Source organism: Littorina saxatilis, linkage group LG13, assembly GCF_037325665.1.
Source record: "Littorina saxatilis isolate snail1 linkage group LG13, US_GU_Lsax_2.0, whole genome shotgun sequence".
In the NCBI taxonomy this organism is placed as follows: domain Eukaryota; kingdom Metazoa; phylum Mollusca; class Gastropoda; order Littorinimorpha; family Littorinidae; genus Littorina; species Littorina saxatilis.
Genome location: NC_090257.1, coordinates 15,069,600 through 15,090,610, shown reverse-complemented (window position 1 = coordinate 15,090,610; position 21,011 = coordinate 15,069,600). Strand labels below are relative to the sequence as shown.

At 44.9% G+C, this 21,011-nt stretch overlaps 1 protein-coding gene across 3 annotated transcripts in view; it reads right to left on the bottom strand.

Moving 5' to 3' along the window:
* The window catches only part of LOC138983685 (structural maintenance of chromosomes protein 4-like), an 87,847-nt gene that overhangs the window by 12,307 nt on the left and 54,529 nt on the right, over nucleotides 1-21,011 (bottom strand). For all 3 annotated transcript variants that reach the window (XM_070356961.1, XM_070356964.1, XM_070356962.1), the window contains exons 21-25: nucleotides 20,079-20,216; nucleotides 19,338-19,482; nucleotides 18,856-19,029; nucleotides 5,914-6,093; nucleotides 685-917 (exon numbers count right to left, since the gene is read on the bottom strand). In XM_070356961.1, coding sequence (XP_070213062.1) covers nucleotides 685-917; nucleotides 5,914-6,093; nucleotides 18,856-19,029; nucleotides 19,338-19,482; nucleotides 20,079-20,216 — 870 coding nt within the window. The remainder of the gene's footprint in view (nucleotides 1-684; nucleotides 918-5,913; nucleotides 6,094-18,855; nucleotides 19,030-19,337; nucleotides 19,483-20,078; nucleotides 20,217-21,011) is intronic.

Below are 21,011 nucleotides of genomic sequence, written 5' to 3'. Positions count from 1 at the left end.
TACTAAGGTATTACTAATTTTTTTTATTGAATTTCAAACATAAATTTACCCCCAATTTTTGCTGTGTTTTCCCACTTTTTTTGGGTGAGATCAGAAAAGCTTACATTTGATAATAAAATAAATGTTTTCTTTTCATTTGAAGTAATGTAATGTGTTGAATAAAGTTGCTTCTACGTCATGGAACATTCTTTTGTTAAAAAAATATATGTTAAAGCTATGAAATTAACACTTGAAAATGTAGTTTCTTGTGACTGTCACACTCAGAAAATGTCCCTTTTCTTCTTTGCCCAAAGTAATCAAAATCGGGCAACCCAGAATGTTGCTTCAGAACTACTCCTCGTAACAGGGGGATGGCAGTCAATGGACACGATGATTTCATGATTAAAACTATTTTTTGTGTCGCAAAATTCACGTCACAAATGTCTTGAGAAACAGCACCGCTGTTACTATATATTACTTTCATTTTCTAACAGCGAGAACGACATTTACAACAACCGCATAGTAGTCTGTGCTGAAAAACGACATCTGGGAAGACGAGCGAAATGGCAGCCAGGCGTCAAGTTCAATGTAAGTGATCGCGTCATACCAAAATTTCACAAGAAACAGCACATTCTTGTAAATCCATTACTTGGATGTCCCTTCAGATTATCCCAACTGCACCAAGTAAGGGCTGGGCTGACTGACCTGAAGACGATGCCTTCCGAGAAAGGGTCGAGAGAGTCGACCAACTCCAGCTCAGCATCTCCGCCCAGTGTGATCATCTGGTACATCTCCTTCAGCTTGCTGGTGATGACGGCAAAGCCTGTCATGAACTCGTCCAGTCGTTGCTTGCGCAGCTCTTCGTGGTACTTGCGCTGCTTGTCCCGTACCTCAGTGATCTGGTCCAGCTCTGCCACTCGCGACAGGTACAGTTCTTCCTGTAACCCATCCACCACTCACAATCATAATCAAGAGGACAGTGCTTCTTATGATGACATCATAAGTCTGATAATATTTCTTTGAAACTGGGTTCCAGTCCGGATCCCTGGCAACATTTTGTTCTTTGTGTTGCTTTTTGTGCAATTTCATTTTGAATTACACAAAATGTGGCGCACCAATTCATTCTATGACTAATTAAATGAGTTGTACTTGCGGTTCCTTTCAGTGATAGGACTAAACGATGCGCGCAGCACAGTAACAACATAATAAGAAGCAGACCTGCAAACCCTTGTGAAGCCTCAAGTGTAGCAATTTAGAATTTGTTTTAAATTTTCAGCGTAGCAAATGGTGATGAAGTGTAGCATTTTCTAACATTTATTCATTCCCACATCCACATGTATGCCATTTTGCACAAGAATAGTCATTTTTAATAAAGTTTCATGAGAATGCAGGAACATAAAATGAAGTATCTGCAGTGCCACTTTTCAATGTAGACGATGTGTTATGACCCATTTTGTGACTTTTACACAGAGTGGGAAGCAGAAATGAGTACAAGGACTCACACAATAAACAGGCAACTGTTGCATGCTTCTGATTATTTGTTTTAAGCGTACCAATCTTTAGCTTGGTGTAGCAATTTCTCTTAAAACGTAGCATGCTACGCTTTTGCAGTCGGCAGCTCTGAACAAGAAAAAGAGGCAAGGCCATCAAGGCTCACGAATCCATCAGTAAATTTCATATCGAGTGTGACTCACACTAGATTACAATTCTCAGGACTTACAAGGATCGAAACTGAAGTGAGATGGCATTGAAGTGAACCCAAAACTTTTCCCCTCACCTTTTCCCCAAACTTTTAACACCTTGTCTAGTCGGCACTGGTAGAAGCTAGCCACACCGATCCCAATACTTTGTTCCGATTTATTTTCCAGTCGCTTGAGTGCAGTGACAAATTGTAAGCAGAACATTTTGTTCAGATCTACTTCCAGTTACTTAAGAGCACATGATGTTGAAAATAACCCAAGGGATGCCAAATCCTTCTTAACCCTTTTGCTGCCAATCAAAACTTGCGTATGTGCATTCCTGACTGCCAGGGAATATTGGAGTTCGGGGTGTAATAATTCACAAAAAATTCTAGCTCCAAACTGGCAGTAGGTAGGTAAGTAAAACCTATGTTATTTTTAACCTTCGCCGGCACTCGTGGGTCCGTGCGGACCCAGAAGGGTGTTTGATTGCAAATATCTCTTAAATGAGTTGGAACTTTTTAATGTGCTTTTAGAAATGCCTCAGACACCCAACAAGCTATCATCTCCTAAAAGCTCATTAAATTTCAGTGATAATTAATTAATTAATTAATGGTCAAATTTAGACTACACACGGAAGCATTCGTGGGGACGTGCGGACCCATACTTTTCAAAGAAGGAAAAGCGTGTATACCCTTCCGAGGCACTCGTGGGTCCGTGCAGACCCATACTTCTCAAAGAAGGAAAATTGTGCTAACCCTTCCGTGGCACTCGTGGGGCCATGCAGACCCATAATATTTTAATTGTTCCAAATACCGTGTATAATTAATTAATTATCACTGAAATTTAATGAGCTTTTAGGAGATGATAGCTTTTTAGGTGTCTGAGGCATTTCTAAAAGCTCATTAAAGAATTCCAACTCGTTTAGGAGATATTTGCAATCAAACACCCTTCTGGGTCCGCACGGACCCACGAGTGCGTCCGTGTGTAGTCGATAATGAGTGCCGGCGAAGGTTAAGGGAAATTGAACCAAGAATCTGTTTTTAGTGTCTAGTCATGGAAATAATAATTAGTTTGGCTTATAATGATGTTTAAATATGAACTTTTGAAAAATCAGTCCGGCGCATCTTCCGGTGCCTGTGGATCAAACACAGGTGGCTGTTTTGCTTGCTCCAAGAAAGGATTATAATCACTATCATCTACCTGTTTCCAACGAATCGTCCGAAAGAAGATCTCCCCCTTCCCCTGTCAGTATCCATAATCATTTGCACCGCCTGTAGCGTCAGTCCGGCTTTGTTTTTCCCCACTAGGGCCCGGTCGACTGTCACCGTTAGCCATTTTGACGAGTCGAGATTTCTCTCCCCTACCCTGTCGCCAAGGCCGAAAATAGCCTTCAGACGCAAAACCGCGTCACCATTTATGTTTATTCATGAGAATGAGGTATCCTACCAAGCCATTGGCTGCTATTTGTGTGTCAGCAGTGACATAGCATTTCTGGAAAATCCTGGAACGGAGAAGACGGGTAAACCCGTCCTAAGGCGCTGCGGCTGCACAAGCGCATGACGGGTATACCCGTCCTAAGGCAGTCAAGTGGTTAACCAAGCTTGCAGATAAATGGTGGTCTGATTTTTTTAATTCCTGAGATATTGCTAATGTTAGAGCTTCTCATTACATACAACATAACGCACACAAACGAACAGTCATACAGAATTAATGACATTGAAGGCACACTTTCTTGAGCCAAGAAGGAGTCTTAGGCCAAAAAAAAAAAATAGGTCTGTTTACGGTAACATAGGCCAAAAAAATAGGGTCGGTAGGTCGGGATTGTTGTTTTTTTTTTGTTTTTTTTTCCCCCCAAAAACCATATTTTTACGTTATTTTGCCAAAAAAACCGAGATTTTTTTTTTTCCCCCCCCAAATGCCAAAAAAAAGTCTAGGGTCGCGCGAAAAAACTAGGGTCGGTCGGGTTACCGTAAACAGACCTATTTTTTTTTTTGGCCTTATGATAATACCATGGGTGGGAGCCCAAACTGTTGCCAGGACTGAACATTTTGGAAAGCTGGGGTCCAGGGGCTGCTAAATGAATTTTAGCATTATAGGGAGGGTTTAGGTGGCCTCTCCTGACTCTAAATCTTAGAACAAACAAGCTTTTTAGAGATGGGGGGAAGGGGGATGAATGCACAAGATCAAAAACCTCTATACTTGAAAATGTTTGGTTGTATCACTCTTGCTAGGGGGTCTACAAAAACAAGTGCTAAACAAATTTCAAGAAGGGTTTTCGAAGCCTCTTCTCGTTTAAACAAAAACTTAAAATTGGAGCTGCACACAATTACAAAATCTTGTAAACTTGAAGGTATTTGTAACTAACCAGCTGAAAATGAATTTTAGCAATTCAAGAGGTGCTATTTGAACCTCTCCTGGCTTTAAAACTGAAAACAGCACGCACACTTGGTGTGGGTTGGGTTTTTTTTTTTTTTGGGGGGGGGGGGGGGGGGGGGGGGGAGTGAAAGAACAAAATCAAAAACCTCTATACTTGAAGGTGTTTGGTTGCATCACTCTTGCTAGGGGGTCTTCAAAAACAAGTGGTAAACAAATTTCAAGAAGGGTTTTAGAAGCATCTCCTAGCTTAAACAAAAACTTAAAATTGGAGCTGCACAAAATTTAAAAATCTTGTAAACTTGAAGGTATTTCATCACCTAGTTTTGTCTTTGATTTAAAAAATGTTTACCGCATTAAAGGAAAATCGCCATGCCATGGGTGGGAGCCCAAAATTGTTCCAAGACTGAACTTTTTTTAAGGCCGGGGTCCAGGGGCCGCCAAGGCCCCGGCGGGGTCCAGGGGCAGCGCCCTGGTGGGGGGTCCAGGGGGGCGAAGGCCCCCGGCCGAAAACGAATTTTATGAATTTAAAAGGGTTTCTCTGGCCTCTCCTGAGTTTAATTCTGATAAATAAGAACCTTGTTGGAGATACAAAAAGTAACAAAAACTAAAAATTTTAGGGACCTGGCAAGCATTAGAAACAACAAAAAGTGCACTATCAGTCCATTTGGCATAACACAGTATGAGATGACTATCAATGAGGGCGCAAAAAAAAAAAAAAAAAAAAAAAAAAAAATGTCAAAATTTCTCTGAGACGGAAATCCGTCTGAGACGGAGGAACTCCCACCCATGCCATGCTAACAAAAAGTTAGGCAAACACAGGAATATCAGTCACCTTCCTTGTATTACACATTTTTTACTTGTAGCTTATGATTTTATCATTGCAGGTGGTATATTCTCAAATAATTGTTGAACCATAGCTTGAACCAAATGAGAAACAAGTTTCAAGTCCGTTTGTTTCAATTGAACACCTTCAAAAGGGCTAACTGCTCAGGTTAAAAAAGAAGGTTTAGACAAAAACAGAAACTCCCGGAGTTATATCCCTTGCTAAATGCTATACACAGATGCTGCTTTTCAATTCATCATTTCAGGAGTTATATCCTAAAATTATTGTTGAATCATAGCTTGAATTAAAAGAGAAATATGTTTCAATTAAGTTTGTCTCACTTGCTAACTTTCTTAAGGACTGAATGTATCAGAAGCTAAATACCACTGGTTCATAGATCAGGAATGCAAGTTTTCTCTACCCCACACCACTGAAGGTCTCTGAATACCTGCAAGAAGGGTTTTTGTTTGTTTGCTTAACGCCCAGCCTACCACGAAGGGCCATATCAGGGCGGTGCTGCTTTGACATATAACGTGCGCCACACACAAGACAGAAGTCGCAGCACAGGCTTCATGTCTCACCCAGTCACATTATTCTGACACCGGACCAACCAGTCCTAGCACTAACCCCATAATGCCAGACGCCAGGCGGAGCAGCCACTAGATTGCCAATTTTAAAGTCTTAGGTATGACCCGGCCGGGGTTCGAACCCACGACCTCCAGCTCACTGGGCGGACGCCTTACCACTAGGCCACCGTGTTGCGGTTGCAAGAAGGGTATATAAAGATGTGGGTGAGCTGATTTTTTAAATAAATGGCAACTAAGATGCCACATTCCCCAAAATGACATAACATTGCTGCCACCTTATTGAAATTGGTCTGGGACTTGGTAAAAGGTGGCTGACCTGGCACAACCACATCATCACACAAACCCATTGTAAACAAGCTGCCAGGGATTAACAAAACAAGGTACAAAAAAATAAAAAAGTTGCCAAATTCTTCCTGGGACGGAAATCCGTCTAGGACGGAAGAAATCCCACCCCTGTAATACTGACCTTCTTTTTGTATTCTGCGATGGAAGCCATATTAGGTTTCATTTGTGCCAGTTTTTCCTCTTGAACAGTGATCTGAAACTTTAGGTCTGCAGTGACAGCAGCAGCCAAGTCCTCTGCCGTGAAGGTTGGAAGCTCACCCTCCTCGTCCCCTTCCACCGGGGACAGCTTCAGCCCAGACAACTGAAACAAGGGCCCGTCACAGGTTAATAACTCCCTGCTAGCTGACAACTTGTTGGGTGCACATCAGGAAGATAAGTGCTCATCAAAACATCTGCAGTGTTTCTGTCAGATTTGAAAACACATCACCATCCCAGACATTTTGAAAAACATGTTTACACCAAACATAAATCTCAAAAAGATAAACTTTACAAATTCAAGAATAAAAAACCAAGAAAGGTTAAATTATTGGCACATTTAATTCAAGACAAACAAAACATTCACAAGAACTTCAACCTATCAACCTTTTAAGTGGACAAACAACGTACATACCTGTCAACCCATACGGTTTTCCTGTATTTTGTATGGGATTTATCCAAATTTAGGTGTGTACGGTCTACAAGGCCTAGCTGTATGGGCAAACCAAATTATAGGGCAACTCTCTTTAACTTGTCATTGCTGTGATCTTCACAACAATAACAGTTTACACATGAGTTGTTCTTCAGTACTGGTGACAGAAAGGGGGAAAAGTGGTCAAAATTCAAATCTCTAGTTTGTTTTTGAAATATAACTTTTCATAAAGCAGAAACACTGTAGTATCTGATTTACAAAAGAAAAAATCACTGGTTCACATGGTTCTTACATAATATTACTTTTATAGCAGGTTTTTGTGTGTCTGTGTGTGTGTTTGTAAGATAACGACAGGCTCCGAAACTGCTGCACCGACTGAGACGGGAATTGCAGAGAATGTTCTTTTCCACTCGAGGCGTGTCATAGTGTACTTTTGGAATAGCAAATTTGAAAGGATTCTGTAAAAGAAACGGTGGAAAACATTTGACATCCTATGAGCTATCAAGGATCCTGGACGCCAAGGCTCTCGAAACTTGGTCTTGGTAACAAAGACAATTCTGTGACGTCACGCTCTCTCTCTCTCTCTCTCTTTCTCTCACTTTCTTTTTCTCTTGCCGAAAGCGAAAGACGTGTACGTACAAATATCTCTCTCTTCTCTGTGCGCGTTAACAAGTCGTGAAATACGAACGCGCCGCAGCACGTGTAAACATACACGAGTGTGTGTGTGTGTGTGTGTGAGTGGGTGTGTGTATGTGTGTGCGTGTATGTGCACTATGTGTGTGTGTGTAAGCGCCCGAACCTACTAGAGGGATTCCTGGGCATGTGCCCCCCCCCCCCCCCTTCCTCCCGGAAAATGTTGATAAAAACAAGGAAAATGGAGCAATCTGGTGCAATCTAAGACAAAACAAAAAAAACACGCCCGGAAACAGATCATTAATATAGTCGTAAAAACCGTCAGGGATCCTTTTGGGTGATCTTAGTGGGCATGTGGTCTTTATAGACAGGTGGTCTGAAAGGAAGGTCGACAGTACAACCTGTTTTGGATGAACGTATTCGTCTTTGCACAATGATCTAAAAGTAACCAACCCACATTTTGCAACTGAAGGAGATCACTGATTTAATTACTGCACACTGGGATGATATTTGACACTATCATGAATTATCGACCTTATATTCTACAAGCACACACACGCACACACACACACACACACACACACACGCACAGTCACACACACACACACACACACTGGGACACACACACACACACTTTGACACACACACACACGCACACGCACACAAAGAAACACATTCATCCTCTGTGAAATGCACAAACACCTCCAGAAACGTGATAGACACTCATATGCTGATTAAACGTATAAATAACCGGCCAAACAAACAATTCCTCTTGTGAAATGCTAAAATCTGAAGGATAGCCTAATTTCAATTCGTGTGTTTTGTCCAGTTTGTGGTAAGTTTATAACATGTGAAATTCCTGACCCCCCCCCCCCCCCCCCCCCCCCCCCCCAAAAAAAGAGGAGATTCGGCCTTCTTTCTGAGCTTTCTCAGATATACTCGAAGTACATTTAGCGAATTTATGTTGCCAAATAGATCATAGATCAACATTTCACTACACGGATCGAATAATGCACAGTCGAAATAGATGTGACTTTCACACTGACGAAGACTACCAGCAAGTAGCAGACATAAAATAGAGAATCGAAAATTTTTAATTAAATTTTGATTTAATATAATATACTTACCCAATTCTTATGAATGCATTGACTTTAGTCCCACATGCTAGATGTCGAAAAACCTCTCAAATTACCTGCCCTTAGTAGGGTGGTAACCAAGCTAAAAGCGACGCCATAGCCGTTGCTATGGCCTGACCTTGCTCGGTTACCCATAACACCCTGCGCACCACGTGAGCGCTAGCATCCGTAATGTTCATTCGAGACTATTAGTCAAACAAACCCCCAAGGACATAATCCAGCGGGGACGGATGGGAGGGTATTAACTATAAGAATTGGGTAAGTATATTATATTAAATCAAAATTTAATTAAAAATTTTCGATTTAATCACATATTCTTACTCCAATTCTTATGAATGCAGATTCCTCCTAAAGGCGGAGGGAACTTACTTATGTCCTTGCAAGCACCTGCCCTGCAGCCACCAAAGCCGGCAAAGCACTGGAGCCATCCAGTCGCGTGCAAGAGATGTCACGAAGGTAGAAGTTGATGAATACATCGTCTGACTTCCAGTAAGCTGTCTGCAAGACATCGCTTAATCGCCCTGAACGTAAGACGGCCACAGAGGACGCCCAGGCCCTGGCCTCATGTACTCGAGCTGATGTCAGAGGAAGGACTGAACGCCCCCCCCTCTCCTGAGAGAGCCACCACTCATAAGCTCGTCTAATGAGGGTCGCCACCCATCTTGTAAGGGTCAATTTCGATATGTCCCTGTCATATTTCGTGTTCAATGAAATGAACAAAAGTTTTTGGCTTTTGGCCCTAACCAACTGAGTGCGAGCCAAGTAAGACTTCAAGGCCCTAACTGGACAGTTAGCTAAGTCTGGATCGTGCGAAGCTAAGATAGTCCCAAGCGGGGGGACTCGGACCACGGGCGGGGATTGGCCTGGCTTTTGATTTTTCGCGAGAAAACCAGGCCGGAAATGAAGCGACATTGAACCATCGCGCTCAAACGCGATGTCTTCCGACAAACCCGACAAGGCATGTATCTCACTGCCTCGCCGAGCAGTAGCCAGAAGAAGCAGAAAAACCGTCTTGCGTGTTAAATCAGTCAGGCTAGCAGCCTGCAAAGGCTCAAACGCCGCAGAACGCAAATATTCTAAAACCAAAAATAAGTCCCATGCCGGGACAGAGGTCCGTCTCTGCGCTTCCTGGAGAGCGGCCCCTTTGATCACACTAGCAATCACTCCGTTAACGTTAATCAATCTGCCTATCTGTCTCAGAGTAGCAGATATAGCAGAACGTCGGACTCTCAAAGCAGAGGCCGAACTGCCCTGAGCAGACAAAAAAGAAAGATGATTTGCCACCTGTAAGGAGCGCGGGGCCACGGCATTGACCCCCGTCTCCCTACACCACTTGGCCCAGGCGGCCCAATGGCAAGCATACACAGACGCAGTCGAGGACCTATGCGCCTTAAAAACCAAATCCAGCGTAGAGTCTGAAGCGCCAGATTTCCGCAGTTCCGACCTCACAGTCTCCAAACGTGTAGGCGCAGGGCCTGCGGGTCTCTGTGCGGGATGCCTGTTCTTGGCTGAACGAGCTCTCCCCGCACCAGATTTAGAGGGATCGGAACCCCTTTTGCCAGCAACAGCAGATCTGGAAACCACTGCTGGGAAGGCCACCAGGGGGCTACCAGCAGCAGGAGCTCCGGACGATCCAGCTCGGCCTTCCTCACCACTCTGCTGAGTAGAGGAAAGGGAGGATATGCGTAGGCCTGAAGGCCGCTCCACGAGATCTCCAACGCATTGCTTGCCCAAGCTTCCGTGTCCGGAAAGGGGGACACGAAAATGGGAAGTCTCTTTGAAAATCTCGTTGCAAATAGATCGATCATGGGTTTCTCCACCTGTGCCCACAGGCGCTGGAGCGCCCCGTGAGTGATCGTCCATTCGGTGTGCAACACCTGAGAGGACCTGCTGAGCGCATCCGCCAGAGCGTTGAGCTTGCCCGGCAGGAACTCTGCTGAGATCATGATCCGATGCGAGTGGCACCACACCAGAACCTCGCATGCCCTGTCTGACAGGGAAAACGACCGAGCTCCTCCCTGCTTGTTGATGTAGGCAGCGACAGTTGTATTGTCCGTGTGCAACCGGACATGTCTGCCGCCCACCAGAGGGAGAAACGCAAGCAAACCGAGGGAAACAGCCTCCAACTCCAGGCGATTGATATGCCAGAGACGCTGGGCCTGAGTCCAAAGACCGGAGGCCGCCTGGCCCCCGATGTGGGCCCCCCACCCAGCCATAGACGCATCCGTAAACAGATCTATGTCCGGAGGGGGCAGAGAGATGGGGACCCCCTGAGAGATCCAGTCTAGGTCCAGCCACCGAGCCGTCGCGTGACTGAACCATCCCTGTGTGGAGACGATTTTGTCCCAATCTTGCGAAGCCGGCTCCCAGAGAGAGCTGAGCGCAGCCTGGAAAGGCCTCTTGTACACCCTCCCTAAGGGAACCAGAGTTGCCATAGATTCCATTTGGCCCAGAATCGAGGTAAGGACCCTCACCGAAGCCTGCTGGCTGCCAGCCACGGCCGAAATGAGAGCATGAAGCTTCTGAATCCTCTCCTGCGTAGGCCGGACCGTCCAAGCGACAGTGTCGAACGCCATACCGAGGTAAACAAACCTCTGCGAGGGAGTCAATTCCGACTTCGCTTGGTTCACAGAGAACCCCAGGCTCAGAGCCCGGTTCAACACTACCTGAGTGTTCAAGAGGCACACTGATTGACTCTGACTCAGAATCAACCAGTCGTCGAGGTACGTCCGTAGACGAATACCTCTTTGCCTGATCAGCGCGGCCAACTGTCTGATCACCAAAGTGAAAACCCACGGGGCCAGGGACAGCCCGAAGGGCAGAGCCCTGAATTGAAAGATCTGATGACCCCAGCGGAACCGGAGCCACTTTCTGTCCACTTGATACATAAGGATATGAAAGTAGGCGTCCGTCAAATCCACCGAAGTCACCCAATCTCCCCGGCGCAGGGCCTCCCTGACCGAAGCTGGCGTTTCCATACGAAACTTGATCTTCCGCAGAAACTTGTTCAAGACCGAAAGATCGAGAACAGGCCTCCAGCGGCCCGACGCCTTGGGCACAACAAACAGGCGTCCGTAAAACCCCGGCGAGGAGTGATCCACAATCTCCTCTATAGCCTCTTTGGCCAAAAGAGACCTGATCTCTGTCTCTATGGCCGCTCTGGCCTCCAGGCTGGCCGGAAAACGAAAGGGAGGAGGAACCCTGGTCAAGGGAGCCTTTTCCCCCTCCCACAACAGGCGGAATCCCGATCGCACCACCCGCAAAATCCATTGGCTGTGCACTAACGCCTGCCACATGGAAATGGCCCTGGTGGGGCCCCCCGCCACCACAAAAGTGGGGGGAACAGGGGTGATGTGATCGGGAGAGCCTCATTGGGGGGAGGGCTTTCGAGCCCCCCCCCTCCCCTTCCCGAACGAGGGTTTCTTAGGATAAGGAGCACCCTTGGCTGGTGCGCCCTTATCTCCCTGTTCCTTAGGACGAGAGGCGTTGTGCTGCTTCTTGTTCCAGGCAGGCTTAGAAGAAGACTGAGATTTCTTTGGGATTTTAAACGAAATCCCAACGAGATGTCTGTCTTTAGCCTCCTGCACTTCCCGCTGCCTTGCATCCAGGGCTACTCTACCCAGGAGAGAGCCCTCAACAAAAGGCGAGGAACGAAGCGAGTCCACAGTGGACTGCTGGGAAAAACCTGCTTGAGACAGCAGCAAATCACGTCGTGAAAAGACAGCATGAGCATACAGCCTCGCTGAAATGCTCATCCTCTCAGAATTCACCATCCCCAAAGCAGCAAGCAGTGCGGAGATATCACTGGCTGAGGCGTCTTCCCTGAGTCTAAACGGCTCCAAAGAGCCAGCCACAGCTCGAGTAAGAGCTCGGAGCAAAGACTCTGCCATAGAAGCCAATTCCAGATCAAGACGCCCAATCTCCTCCAGAGAAGAGAGAGAAGCGTCCGAGAACGAGACCCCTTCCTTAGCAGAAGGTTGCTTTGGCAACAAGGCAAGCAACTCCGGCGGAATTGGCAAAGTTGCCCTCGGCAAAGCAAAAGTCTGAACAAAGTTCCTAGACTTCACATTCCAGTCCAGCTTTTTCTGCACTAACGGCGAAAAAGCAGTGGCCTGCGCGTTTGACGCTAGCCATGGATCGGCTGAAGCAGGCGCTGTATCATGAGCATGCAACAAAGGGAAAGGAGTTGGCGACAGACCGCTGCCCTGAGGGGCCGGACGAGCCAAAAGTTGCGACATGTGATAAGCCACGGCAGGTGATTCCACAAAACGAAACGATTGTGAACTCTCCTGCGAAGGCCGAAAATCATTCGCCGCGGATGGTGGAAAAGAGACATCCTGTCCTGAATCCACCACCCCCTCCGGAAAGTAACGAGCTGCCACACAAGCCGCTCTTCTCATGGCTTGCCTAAATCCAAAAGGCAAGACTACACACTCCTCATCTTCCACAGAAGAATCCGAATCCCCAGCCTGTACAGTATCACTGTACACAGGAGGGGAGACAGGAGCAGCAAAAGCGTGACCCGATCCCGCTTGCCACCCACCATCCCCCCCTGCCCCACTGGGGTAGAAGGGTAGACAGTAGGCACAGAGGCCCGCCAAGAAGGCGGGGGGAGGGGGCCAGCCAACAAAGCCGCGCCAGGCCCATTGTCGGTAGACCGCTGACCGGGCGCTTGGCCCCAACAGTCAAAACCGGTCTGGCCAGTTTGAGCTACCCCGCCCGCTGCATGCGGTGGGAGTTGGCTCGTAGCTGTAGCAAGCGAACCCTGCGAGGGGTAAGACTGAGTGAGAGGCGAGACCGTGAAAGGCCGCCCCCACCCGTCAACCTGCTGTAGTCCCGATGCCCCACCACCCCACCACCCCTGCTGGGGAGAGGGGCGGCTGCTAGCAGTGGACAATAGCGGCACTGACTGAGACGCCAGTCCAACAGCGGACACCCGATCATGCCCGGCGGGCGAGAAAGGGTGAGCCGCTACACCAGCCCCCACCCAGTCCCGCCCAGTGGGTGGGAAAGAGTGAGACGCTGACACAGCCCCCTGCCCCCAGTGGGGCAAGGTGGGACCAAGCCCAGGCTGTGACTTACCATGCCCCCTCTCTCCCTCTCCCACCCGGGGAGAGAGCTGACTTCCCACTGCAGTGTTGCTAAAAGCAAGCTGAGCGGGAAGAAAAAGAGAGGAAGCAGACCCCCTCTCCTTACGGAGAGAGTGTTCGAGCGCAACCGCAGCACTACCAGAGGCAGAGAGGGAAGGCCCGAACTGGTCAGGTGCACCAAGCAAGTGCGCAGAAGAAATGGCCGCCCGGCCACCCCCCCCATCCGCGGGAGTCGCCATAGTCGACGACGACGACGACCCCAGCCGAGCCAGGGAGGAAGGATCCCCTACCGCCGGAGGCAGAGGAGGGACCCCAGAGCGAGACGCAAACTGTTGAGAAATAAAATCAAACAATTCGGACTTCAACGAGCCCAGGGCTGAAGGCCCCGGCTCCTCACCCCTATCAGGGGACGCGAGCTGTGAGCGAACGGAACCCGTCCTCGGAGGGATAGGAACATCAAACGAAGTGCTATTTGACGGATCTTCTACCCGCATAATAGGCAAATCCACGCTCTTGGCTTTACTCTTAGCTTTAGCTTTCTTAACTGGGCTAAGAGCCTTGTCACCTTCCAGTCTCGCACTCAGTTTAGCTTTGTTGTCGGCCATTTTAAGACCGGCGAAAACAGTCACCCAGAACAAAATTATCTGCGTGCGTGTTCAAAACAAAGCTATCAACATTTACATTCCAAACGTAAAAAGGAAAGATCTCACCAAAAGGTAGACGGACAGGTAGACCCCCAAGAACCGGCTAGTCTCACGGACGAGCAGGCATGTGAAGGCCAAAAGTGAGAGCGAAATTCGGACACGTCCACCGTGTGTTGTCGAAAGTCGAGAATGAACATTACGGATGCTAGCGCTCACGTGGTGCGCAGGGTGTTATGGGTAACCGAGCAAGGTCAGGCCATAGCAACGGCTATGGCGTCGCTTTTAGCTTGGTTACCACCCTACTAAGGGCAGGTAATTTGAGAGGTTTTTCGACATCTAGCATGTGGGACTAAAGTCAATGCATTCATAAGAATTGGAGTAAGAATATGTGATTAAATAACAGATCTAAACAAAATTATAAAAAAATTAGATCCGTTACAGCGATTTGCTTAAGAAGTTACCACGGTTATTCGTCTTCAGTTATTTCCCCTGCAATAAGTTTCCTTGCAGTCGCAAAGATTGTTCGAGTCGTCTGTCAATGAAGCACGGTAAGTTCTATCCTGACAAAAGTCACTTTCGGACAACACGACGATTGACTTAATTTATGAGCCCAAAGGTAACAATATCGACAAGAATGTACGCATTTGACATTAAATGAAACATTCATAGACAGTTTCCAACTCACCAGATCTGCCAAAGAGCCGTCATTCGTGAAAAAACGATGATTTTAATCAGACAGGTATCGGAAACAAGTCTTGGTCACCTGCGTTATTCCTTCCGAGGCGACGTGACGGCGCCACATTTGTTTGTTTATGGCTGTTTATCGCGAAACAACACAGTTGAAATGTGTGTGTAAAATACCACAAATGTGTGGTGAATCAGTTCGTCATCTGCGTTTCGATGGTAATTCAGTCAGATTGGAGTTACTTTGAATCGAAGGCGAGGGTAACCTGCGTTATTTGTGGGACGGCGTGAACAAATTTGATTGCAATATTTTATACAGAAAGTAAATTTCAATGATTCTGGCTCAGACTTGTAGATCTGTTATGCAGTGTTTTGGTAGTGTATCTGCTTTTCTGCTATGAAGCTCATTTGGAGTGATACGCTGATCGAAGTGGGGTACCCTATGTGGGACATCAGCCGTATGCAGATTACGCCTCAGAACACTCTCGCATTTCACAAAGACAACAATAATTTGCAACATTTCAAGAACTGCATCAGTTATATTAGATACTATTTCAACAACAAGAAGAGCAAACGCTCGATCGAGTCACTTTCGCAGTTCTGAATATTATATGAGGCATCAGATGGACAGGAAGAAATTGCTATTCACAACACAATGAGTCAAATTCACATAAAATTTGAGCCCGGTCACTTTTATAGTTTCCGAGAAAAGCCCAACGTTAAGTTGTGTGTTGCCGAACAGAAAAGGCTAGTTATCTCCCTTGTTTTTCTGATAACGTTCGTAAAAGGCTACAGATGTAAATACTTTGATGTAAAGAATAATCCTACAAAGTTTCAATCACATCCGATGAACTTTGTCAAAGATATAAAATGTCTAATTTTTCCTTTGACGCTGACCTGTGACCTTGAAAAAGGTCAAAGGTCAACGAAACCATCGTTAAAGTGTAGAGGTCATTGGAGGTCACGACTAAACAAAATATGAGCCCGATCGCTTTGATAGTTTCCGAGAAAAGTCCAACGTTAAGGTGGTGTCTACGGACGGCCGGCCGGACGGCCGGCCGGACGGCCGGCCGGACAGACTAACACTGACCGATTACATAGAGTCACATTTTCTCAAGTGACTCAAAAACAGCACAAACACGACTATTATCAACAACACAGAACGGGAGGTAAGTCTTCAAAGATGCACCAAGTGTGCGTTCCCGTTTTTGGACGCCATTTTTGCTAGCATTTTCACAGTAAATCTTAATATTTCCATATCTATTGAATGATTTTGGTATTTTCTTTGATTGTGCCGATTCTCCTATCTCTCTGGCATGTACTGGGTGCTTTGTGACCAGTTTCTCCCCTAGACTGTATTGAAAAATGCGTTCGTGTGAGCTGACCCCCACTTGTGACCAGTAGCAAAGAACAACTCACATGCAAATGAAGATTAAGACACATACTCAGGCATTTGACTCAGACACACACACACCCGGGTTACAGTGTTGGGTTCACGTTGGAGTGATCGACTACTTTGGTCAGTGTATCCTTTATATAGCCCACTTCCATGGCTTCAGTGACCTTCCCGGTTTCAGATAATTGCATGATCTCTGACCAGTTCTGATTTGAGTTGGATACATGGAGTTCTTTTGAAAATTAGAAAGTGGAACAAACTTACTAGTAACTTGTTTCTCTTTTAATTCAATCTATGATTCAACCATCATTTGAGAATTTAACCCCAGAAATGATGAATTGAAAAGCAGCATGAGAGATTATGCAAATGAGGACTAAATATAGACCTGACAGTGCCTATGCCATTTTCCAAACCTTCTTCCTTTTAACCTGAGTGAGCAGTTTTGAAAGTTACCAAATGGAAACAATTTTTTAATTTTAAATTCAAGTTTTGAGTCAGTAATTATTGATAATTTACCTCAAGACAAGGGAGGCAACTGTGTTATTTTTGTGTGTTATTTGTCAGAAATTTTTTAAGCATGGTTATTTTCCGTTCTGTAGTATGAACATTCATTCCGGGGGGTAAACAGCTGGTTTTTGTCTGTAAATGTTACTGTTTGTAAGGGATTGTTACCTTGAATACAGTTTCTAGTCATATTAATACAGGTTGGCCTTGGAAGGGGTTGACAGGTCTGAAAATACTGTATCAACATGTCACCAAACATTGGTAAACATGTTGCCCCCCACTTTTCTGGAAACAGTGAGGAAATTGGTCGAAACATCTGCAGTTCACTGACGTAGCTAATTATGCAAACAAATATTTTACTGTATAGTTAGCAGTGTGATTCATATCGCATTGTTTTCATTGACATTTTGCTGAAAACTCAACCCCACACACAACACATTTTTCTTTTGAGTGCTGTGATAATCAGCTTGATCAATACATATTATGGGTAAATTTCTCAGAAGCTATTCACCCCATGTCAAAAAGCGACCAGTACGTTTTAAAAAGTTACCTACAATTTCGTCTGACTTTTTGTTCAATACTTGTGTTTTTGCGTAACCTTATTGTTCACCAACACAGGATAATATGTGACCATTGTGATTTACACAAGCAAAGCAAATGCTTATACATCGTACGACTCACCTTCGTCATGTCCCATTTAAATTGTTTTCTCCCAATTACCTGATTACTCTGGCGAGTCAAAAAAGCAGTATTCTCATACTATGAAAGTGTGCAATAATTTCAAAGGACGGTAACGTACATGACCGGTGCTCGAATTTCACCTCAACAGAGCGAGAAGTCCCCCCAACGACCCTGCTGCTATTTTTCTCGTTGTATTCTCCCTTGGACAAAAACCACGTCAAAAGTTCTGGCAATAGGTGTTATCATTAATGAACAGGATGGTTAAGAACCCCTACTTTAAAAAGTTTACTTTATTGCCTTTTCACTAGACATAGATGCACTTTAGTAGTTAAAAAAAAAAAAATGTACATAAAATTACAACATATTGAAGATGTTTTAGCAAAAGTTGTGTGTAGCAGATGCAACAAAATGGGGCCCCAGGATATTCCAGAAAGAAGGTACTGCTTTCACAATAGTTTCCCTGGACATTTACTATTAACCCATATTTGACTGGATACGCGCGAGTGAGTAGTGTACCCAAACAACGGGATATGCATCTGTGAGTACTTTGCAGGTGACGTCGAAGAACTTGTGTACACATCAATCACTGACGTAAACAAGTTCGGTTAACTACGTCACCGGATCGGGTGGTGACTAAGCAACATCTGTGTACTATTTTTGAATATTTATTTTCCGAATTGAGGCGACAAGTCATTGCTAAAGTGCAGACTTTTTTGTCATGATACCCCTAAAAAATGACGCAAAAAGTCCCGTTTTTGACCGCTCTTGCGATCGACACCTGCATCAGTAGGAATAGCATGGCACGCGAAATACGCAAGGTAGCAAAACAAAACAATCTGTTCAGGGTAGATAATTGGTTTGACTTTCTTCTCGTATGTCAAAGTTGCAAAGTTTTGCCTATTGTGATTTTTTGTCGATTTTTCATTCGGCTCTTCTGTTTTTGTCTGGTCGATTTTGAGGGTACCCTTACTTGAGCGGCGGTCACGTGATCCCTGTAAAAGAAATATTTAATCCAAATGGTGATCCTGAAGGTTAAGTGAACGGCCTTCTCTGGCATATAAAGTGTTAATAAAATGACACGGGGATTTAATGCTTTAATTTGGGTTTGAAATTTGTTGCAATAATTTTTTGGCCAAGTTTACATCATTTTTGCTTTGATTTTCACTTCGGTATTTTGGCTTGAAAGGAAATTGGTTGTAGAACAGTTGACTAGCACATGTTCTGCATTACATATTGCTTCTTCGTGTTGAAAAATTGAGTTGAACATGGGTTGATTTTTTTTTAACAATGAATTCTGCACTTCCTTTTATTCCTGAGTTCGTGGTTTTTATATTTTCATCCTAAAATTTACATGTGTGTGTAAAAAAATCATTTCTCATTATTTTGATATCCGCTTGGTGCACATGACAAAAAAAACCAGCTGCACAGTAACCGTTTACATGCAAGTACCCCACATTCACAACACTGGCACAAAAATGCCCAGTTCTCACAGTGGAAATCTCTATGACCTACTAAGCCTAAGCACAGCTGCTCTCAGCCTTGCTTGCAGTCAAATATGGGTTAACCATTGTGATGACTCCTTTGAAAAAACCCGCTTCTTATTGACAATGAGCATAATATCTGTTTATAAGGTGGTTTTCTCTCAAGGTGGTTGATTGTGCGCTCACCTCTTTCTTCCAGTGTTTGATCTTGGCCTTGTTTTCCTTCAGGATTTCCTCAATCTTCTCCAGCCTGACGCGGACCTCCAGCTGATCTTTCTCCACAGCCCCCTCCTCCTCCTCCAGCTGCCCCATCTCCCCCCTGATGGCCTCCAGTGCCGCCTCTACCTCCGTCACCTTCTCCTGCAATCAGCCAGTGCTCATGTCAAACACCACGGCCCCCCCCCCCCCCCCCCAATAGTCTCCGACCGTGACACTTTCTCCTGAAGTCAGCAAGTACTCATGTTAATCACTCATCTCCACGTTTTACTTGATACCACTCACTTCTGGTTTTCATCAACATTGTGCAACACAGCTGCAAATACAATGCAATGAAGGACACATTGGGCACATTCCATCAAGCAAGCACACAACTGCACACAGACATGAGGATGCGCACACACACATGCACACAAGCACGCACATACACACACAGATACACAGTGGCATACTTGAGCCTGCTGATGGGCCTCTAGTACGGCAGTGGCCTGTTCCTCCAAATCTTTGAAGAGTTTGGCCAGACCCTCTGACTTCTCCTTGTTCTCTGACATCTCATCCTCCAGACTGTTCACTTTTTCCTCCGCCTTCTTCAGGTTCCTGTGACACATCGCCACATTACGCTAGTATCTACACCAGTGCTTTGAACATTGTTCACTGAGTAATCAGCATAAATACCTATCACCATTCCGAGACTAACTGATGTCTAGCAATCATTTAAAATCCCTGTGAGTGGGATGAATATTAATAATCATCAAATCCACATGAAGTGTGATGCACCAACAAATCCACATTAGCTATTTTCATAAAAATATAAAACGTTTTAAAAGTTAAAAAGTGTCACAATTAAAAAGTGTGAAGCTGCATTGACTAACAATGTACAGAAATCCAAAAACTGATTGCCTCGCCAGCATCTTGCAAGCCAGTTTTGTGGACATTTTTGGGGGATATAGTTAATAAGTTCATTATCTGTACCACAAGTGTTTGTCTGTCTGTCTACTTGAAAGACCACTGGGTGGACGTACTGTCAATGTAACCAAATGAAGCTGATAACAAGGTCAACTCAAGCACCCTAAATATAAGAGGGTGCATGGAACCAGTCTTCTTGCTCCCTGGACAATAAAAGGAATTGCACGAATAAGTAACTTTCATCCTCAAACACTGCCACAAAACCAATGTGAATCTGAGAGTGTTACCTTTCAGCAGTCTTGACGCCCACGTTGACCTTTGTGATCTGCCCGGTGGCCTCATCAATCTTGCGTCCAATGGCGTCCACCCGAGACTGAGCCGCCTGCAGCTTGGAGCCGCCCATCTCCATGATCTGGTTGTGCAGTCTGTCAGCACAACACACACAGCAAATGCACACTCATACCACAACCCCTACACATGATTAAAAAAAATAAAAAAAAAAACACACAAAAACTGATGAACAACAACACACACAAATAATTCAAAATAGATTGCTAATGTTTCAAAAGAAAAAGAAACAAGTCGCGTAACGCGAAATAATAACATTTAGTCAAGCTGTCGAACTCACAGAATGAAACTGAACGCAATGCTTTTTTCACCAAGACCACATACTCGTAGTTTCGTCAGTCCACCGCTCGTGGCAAAGGCAGTGAAATCGACAAGCCATGCAGAATAGTGCGGTAGTGGTCGCGCTGAGCAGGATAACACGCTTTTCTGTATGTTTATTCTTTTTAGCTTACTGAGTTTGTTTTTAATCCAAACATATCATATCTATATGTTTTTGGAATCAGGGACCGACAAGGAATAAGATGAAATTGTTTTTAAATCGATTTCGGAAAATTAATTTTAATCATAATTTTTATATTTTTAATTTTCAGAGCTTGTTTGTAATCCAAATATAACATATGTATATGTTTTTGGAATCAGAAAATGACGAAGAATAAGATGAAATTGTTTTTGGATCGTTTAATAAAAAAATAATTTTAATTACAAGTTTCCGATTTTTAATGACCAAACTCATTCAATAGTTTTTAAGCCACCTAGCTGAAATGCAATACCGAAGTCCGGCCTTCGTCGAAGATTGCTTTGCCAAAATTTCAATCAATTTGATTGAAAAATGAGGGTGTGACAGTGCCGCCTCAACTTCTACAAAAAGCCAA